The 6,511-nt window shown below is 41.5% G+C and overlaps 1 protein-coding gene across 3 annotated transcripts in view; it reads right to left on the bottom strand.

The window, feature by feature from the left end:
* The window catches only part of RALYL (RALY RNA binding protein-like), a 939,792-nt gene that overhangs the window by 36,942 nt on the left and 896,339 nt on the right, over positions 1 to 6,511 (bottom strand). For all 3 annotated transcript variants that reach the window (XM_019527857.1, XM_019527858.1, XM_019527859.1), the window contains one exon: positions 2,051 to 2,229. In XM_019527857.1, the coding sequence (XP_019383402.1) occupies positions 2,051 to 2,229 (179 nt within the window). The remainder of the gene's footprint in view (positions 1 to 2,050; positions 2,230 to 6,511) is intronic.

Genomic DNA, 6,511 nt, shown 5'->3' with positions numbered 1-6,511 from the left:
ACTGCCTTGTACCCTAACCCAAAGCACTTCAGAGTGCCCCTCCCCTGACTCCTTACTAATTGACGAGGAAGTGTATTCCTCCTTAATATAGAGTGCCATGCCCCCACCTCTCTTTCCTATCCTGTCCCTCCTGTACAGCCTATAGCCCTTGACATTCACCGCCCAATCATGCGTTGAGTCCCACCACGTTTCCGTAATCCCCGCTATGTCCGGGCTGGTGTCAGCCAGCAGGAGGGTGAGTTCCTCCTGCTTGTTACCCATACTACGAGCGGACCCATACTGTTGGCGGGCCCTTTTAAACTGCGCTCATGCATTTAATTAATGTTCATAGAATGAGCTTTAGTTAAAGTGCTCCCGCCACCATTTTAAAATGTGAGATGCTAAATACATGAGATGCTGTGGTGTTTTAATTAAAGCAGCTCCCAAGAGCTGCTCCACCCTCCCCCCCCACCCCTTGCCTCGGAGCATGTGTATAGGAATCCTTAGTTACTAGGATTTATTTTATTTTTTGCCCTTTATCTCTCTCACTCCTCTCCCATCTCATTCTCCTGCTCCTTGGAGTGCATCAGCTGTGTTGCTTGATGCTACTTCTGCATTTTCTGCATCCGATTAATCGAGTCTGCTCTTATGTGTTTTAATTGGAATGCATTAGAGCACATGTATAGACACCCTAAAAACAAATCAGATCGATTTCTTTATATGGCATGAAAAAATGTCATATAAATTTGGCTTTCAAAATGTTTTTTAATGCTCCTTGAGAAGGATTTGGTAGTTCATCGTTATTATTGGGGCTTTATGATATGAAACTTTAACTTAAAAAGTGGTTTAAGAAGCTGATCCCAAATACTTCTTAGGATAACATTTTGACTGCAAGGGTGGTTGCAGAAGTAGGCAATGGACGACGTTTATGCTTGACTGAGGGCAGAATTTGGTGCATATATGCTGATAAGAAAAATCTCCCTTCAGCTTTTTTTCCAAAAAGAATGGGGTATGTTATACAAGTACACTTCTTAACTACATTGTCCAAGGAGACTATGTTTAAAATTCAGATACATTTATGTTTTAGGTGTATAAAATTGCAATATATGCTTTCATTTTGTACATGGACACTCTCTCTCACTCTCTCTCTCTCTTTCTCTCTAAGTCTTCCTTTCTTACTAGGGTGGGTGCTGGTGAGATCACATATTCCTTCAATTCCTGCCATGGGGTAGAGAGGAGGGGCCTGGCTCTTCATTGAGGCCATGGGGGCTGGTGGAGGGAATGGTCCCCTGGGCTGTCCCCAGCTTCATGTCAGCCAGATCTGTTGTGGCTGTGATGGCAATGAGGGATGTTGCGGGGATTAGAACAGAGACATAGTGTGCCCTAGGCAGAATGGGATGGGGAAAATTTTAGGCTGACAGAGGATGGCATTACCTGCAACAGTTCCAGCTGCTGCCACTGGGTGATGGGTTCCCCCTAGACTGGCTGCAGCAGCTCCTGTGGCACAAGATCTCTGGGGGCTGCCAGCCTGGTGCATGGAGCTAACTCTGCATTATTCCCCCTTCACTCAAATATGCTGCAGCCCATCCCTGCACTGCAGTTGCAGCTGGAATGCAGGGAGCCCAAGCCATGATAGGTAACACTCCCACTGCTGCTGGCACTCTCCACCTCTGCTCAGGGTGCAGAAACCAGTGTGATTCAGAATTAGAGAATGGGGTGACGGGCACTTGGGGCCTCTCCAACTTCTCAACATGGCAGAAAAGGGGTTGCATCCCAACCCCTCCACATAGACTCCATTCTTGTGGGGCACCCTGGAGTGGCTGAGACTTCCCATCAGCAGAGCAAGGCATGAGGTTGCATCCTTCTTTTAAAAAATCTAAATCTACCCATGTTTCTTTCCTACCTGAAATGCTTAATAAATTAGTAAGAGTTTAAATGTAAAGATAAGGTGGAACTCTGCATCAAAGTTCTGTTATCAACAAGTTTTGATAACCCTCATCCAATTATGATGCTTGGACTTCCATGGTTATTCATTAAATGTATAAACAGATGTGGCATGCTAATTTCTTACCAGTTCATTGCTGCCATCCTCATCAAAATCCTCCTCTATTCCATCAGTCATCTCTTCTCCATCTCCATCTGCATCTGGCCCTCCTTCAGTTGGTTCTTCTGTAGAGTTATCTGCATTCTCTGATATGCATTCTTCTTGGATCAGATCAGCATTATCTTCCATTTGCTTCTTTTGTGCTTCTGTAAGGAAAGCATACTCTATAGAGATTCAGTAACCTTTTCTATGCTGGAACAGACGGGGATAGGTGTTTGAAATGTTGTGTGGTCATGTCTACCAAGTAAATATTATTTTATTTCCTCCTTCCCAAATCTATTGCATAAATTCACAGAAGCACCAACACGTTCAGCCACCTAGAGAGAAAGGCCTGATGGTGATTACTGATATTCTCAAGATTTTCCTGTTATGGGAAATCCACATAATCACCACAATTATTTATTAGTAGTCAGAGTAGCATGCAGATTTCTCTAACGTGTAGACAATTGTTAATTACCCATAAGTGTGCAGAGATTTATTTCCATAATCATGCCATGATTATTACTAAATAACGATATACCTAATAAATCCTTCTAATCAAAGTTATTACTAGGGGTTGAATAGCAGCACTCTCTGCTTTTGAACAGCGTACTGAGGCATTTGCTGAAGGTCCACTTCCTCCATCACACTCCAAAGCAGTGTAAACATAAGACCTCTTCCATCACACACAGAGCTGCTACAAGGTTACTCTGCATGGTCACCTTGCACAGCTCTAGTGTGGGACTTAGATGACGATGAGGGCCTGGCATCTGCTTTTGACCCCTTGGGTAATTCCATCCAGCTGGCAGAAGCCCACAGAAGGAATAGGAGAAGGCTTAAAGGCAGGCATATTGGCTAAAGGACTGGTTGGAGCCCTATGTATTTCAGAAACTCAATATGGTAACGTCAATGCACTCAAACTGACAGTGGATCTGAGGAGGATTTGCCTGTTGCCAGGATACCAATGTCACTGTGGTGTGAAGGTGACAGTATCAATCAGCCTTAGAGCTTACAAAACAAAAGAAACATTCCCTTCTTTATTAATCTGGCTGTTCTGTATTACTGGCTAATTCATCTCATATCTTGTCAGACAGTGCATGAATCTTAAATTGGCTGTGAAGTCATATATCTTGCAGCTTTATGAATATATTATGTTTTCTACTTTAAATTATTAAAGTCCATAGCTAATATTCAAAACTCCCAACACTATTTTGTCTTACATAATCTTAAGCAAAGCCAAATCATTTCCCCCTCTCTAGACTTACACATTTGTTTTACAGGTTGCTTTAATCTCTTGAGCCTTGCTAGCCCTTAACCCTTTACTCTCAAATTCTGTTTGCTAAATCTTCAAAATGTGAAAGGTTTTGCTTTGTTAGTCATTAAACCTTTTCAGAAATATCCTTTGACTTGAATCTGGAATCATGTTAGGTATCCTTTTTGAAATACAAACTGAGTAATGATGCAGTATAACATTCTGTCCATGGAGACTTATCTTAAAGTATTCAACATCTATTTTTGCAACACGTTCTGAATCCAGCTAGTATTGTTGGCATAAGCTCTAGTATCAGCCCAATTTCTGATATGGCATTTTAAATCAAGAGAAAAGTAGCATTGCTAGCCACAGGTAATCCCCTAAAAATATCTTAATTTACCTAAGTGTTATCTCTTCTCTTTCTCAATTTAGGGTCTGTCTGAAGGAGGACAATCTATTGAAAGGTTAAAAATTTCAGAGGACAAACCCTTCACATACTATATTATACTGTGTGAAGAGGCAATGCGAACTCCTGTTCAGAATAAGCAGTGGGAATCATAAAAACAAGAAGCTAAGAAGCAGTGAAAATTTTGATAATTTTTATATGACACACTGCATTTTGTCTTACTGCCTTTATGGAAGTCATAAAGGTGGAAGAGAGATGTTTTTGCTGAACTTCTTTCCTCTTTACTAATTCTGCAACTTAAAGTGATAAACAGCATATGTCAGCCAAGGGAAATATGATAAAGTTTGTTCTTAAATCTAACATAAAATCTATTGATAGATACGTTAAAAAAGACAGGAGATTATAAAAAAGGAGTTGTATTACAGTATAGTATTCAGTAAAAGATGAGGAAAAACACCTTGCTCAATAGGTGTTTAAAGTTATGTTTGCAATATACTGCATGGGAACTCTTGGGAGCTTAGTGCATTTGAAAAGCAAGCCACTTATTTAAATGTCTAAATAAAGATTTAGAGTTAGGATTTTCAAAGGTGCTTAACATTAAGTACCTATTTTTGAAAATCTCAAACTTTATATTTCCATAAAGAATATCCTGCTCCTGTGGTCTCACTGAAGCACAGACAAACACCCCTCTGGTATTGCTTCACCACATCTCTACCCACAAACTAGACCCAACAAATGTCCTAAGAATCCACTTATTTCTAATTATTTCTTGCTATTTAGCCTTCAGGTATTTTCTGGGTCAATACGCATACCTGAATAAAAGCTTGCAAATAACTGTGTTAAAATACAATCATTATTATTTGTAGAATCTGAGTTTCCATCCTGAGTCTGTAGCTGAGATTGACAAGACTGAAGTATAGTATATAGATTTCTTTCTTTCTTTCAGTTGAAAGACTAAGACAGGATCTTTCCCTGCTCTTTAAGCTAATATTACTGAAAATCATTCTAAAGATCTTAAGCAAAATAAAACGTTAGCATGCAACAAATAGGAACAACAAGCCACAGGGATTTATTTTTTAGCTTTAAGTTCTCTGTTTTTATTCTACTAAAACATCCATGGTTTGGATAACAATAAAGGTTAAAACTCTACGTGACACTGCAAAGTGAATTTTCAGTGCCTGAAAAGTTATTGCTTAGTAAGCAAATAGTTGAAGTTAGGGGTGATGAAGATCCAGATCACAGTCCAGAGCTGTAGCAACTAACAGTACTGCCTCTTGTCCTGTCGGGAAGACCTGTGGGCCAGAAGACATGCTGGATCTGTTCCATGGACTAGCCCTGTACCAGTCATCCAGGGTTCAGGGCTAGATACATTTGCTACACTGGTTTAAGTCAACATTGCCTGTGCATACACATTCAAATGATCTGGGAGCATTCTTTTGGGTTTGCTTTCCTGGTAGAAAAATCTCACCCAGAGAAGCTTGAATGCTGAGTCCCTGAAAGCTTGCAGTCCTGACTGTGCAGCCAGGGGGTCCCTATACACACATCTGAATGTGCTCTGCAGTCTCCCTCAGTCTGCCTGGAGAGAGAATGGCAGCAGTGCATGGTGGGGAGGGGATGGGAGCAAAGTAGAGTAGAATACTGGAGGAATGTGCTGTGGCTTCTTTTAGAAGAGCACAGGTATAGATATTAGCACTTCCAGGAGAAAATCTACTGGGAATGATTTAATCCTGATTGTTCCTGGTTTTTCTTCTAAAGAAGCCATTGTTACTCTAAGACAAAAGTCCTGAACATCTGTATGTTTGTAGTTCCTTCTAGGAGAGCAGCAACTCTTCTGGAAGAAACCGAATGTCCATACATGGCCATTGAGTTTGGATTCTAACATGTAACATTCCCCAAAAGGAATAATTCCTAATTCTACTGGATGGCTACACAATTTTAACTAAGAAAATCTGTAAGCTAATACTCTTTTTAAAACAATGTTCAGGTCTTCTGTAGGTTTTTCTGTTGTTAGCTGCTCTGGGCCTTTTGAATAGAGTAGGATATGAAAGTAATAAATACAGATACTTAATAAATAAATAAATAAATCTCAACTCTGTCTCAACCAGGATTCACTACCTGTGCTTTGGACAGGTGTAAAGGAAAAGGAATCACAGAACCAAGTTGTAGAAAAGCAAATTAGGGAACGTCTGAAGGGACTGGATGTATTTAAATCAGCAGGTCCTGACGATCTTCACCCTAGAGTGCTGAGGGAATTAGCAGAGGTCATTGCAGAACCCCTGGCATGGCTTTATGAGCACTCATGGTGCTCTGGTATGGTGCCAGAGGACTGGAAAAGGGCCAATGTGGTTCCCATTTTCAAAAAAGGGAGGAAGGAGGACCCAGGAAACTATAGGTCAGTCAGTCTTACCTCGGTCCTGGGTAAGCTTTTTGACAGAGTTATCCTGGTTCATGTCCGCGAGGGGCCAGCAGGGGAGATTATGCTTAGGGGCAACCAACATGGGTTCATTAGATGCAGGTCCTGTGAGACCAACCTGGTGGCCTTCTATAACCAGGTCACAAAATCCTTAGACGCGGGGGTAGCAGTGGACGTAGTCTTTCTGGACTTTAGGAAGGCCTTTGACACTGTCTCTCACCCCATTCTCATTAAAAAACTGGGGGGATGTGGCATTGACACCTACACAGTCAAATGGGTCACTAACTGGCTGGAGGGCCACACCCAGGGAGTGGTGGTGGACGGGTCATTTTCGACCTGGAGGGATGTGGGCAGTGGGGTTCCACAGGGCTCGGTCTT

Source organism: Gavialis gangeticus, unplaced genomic scaffold (genome assembly GCF_001723915.1).
Source record: "Gavialis gangeticus isolate Ggan-Ray unplaced genomic scaffold, GavGan_comp1, whole genome shotgun sequence".
NCBI lineage: Eukaryota > Metazoa > Chordata > Crocodylia > Gavialidae > Gavialis > Gavialis gangeticus.
Note: the sequence above shows the minus strand (reverse complement) of the source record. Positions and strands in the feature narration are given on the sequence as shown.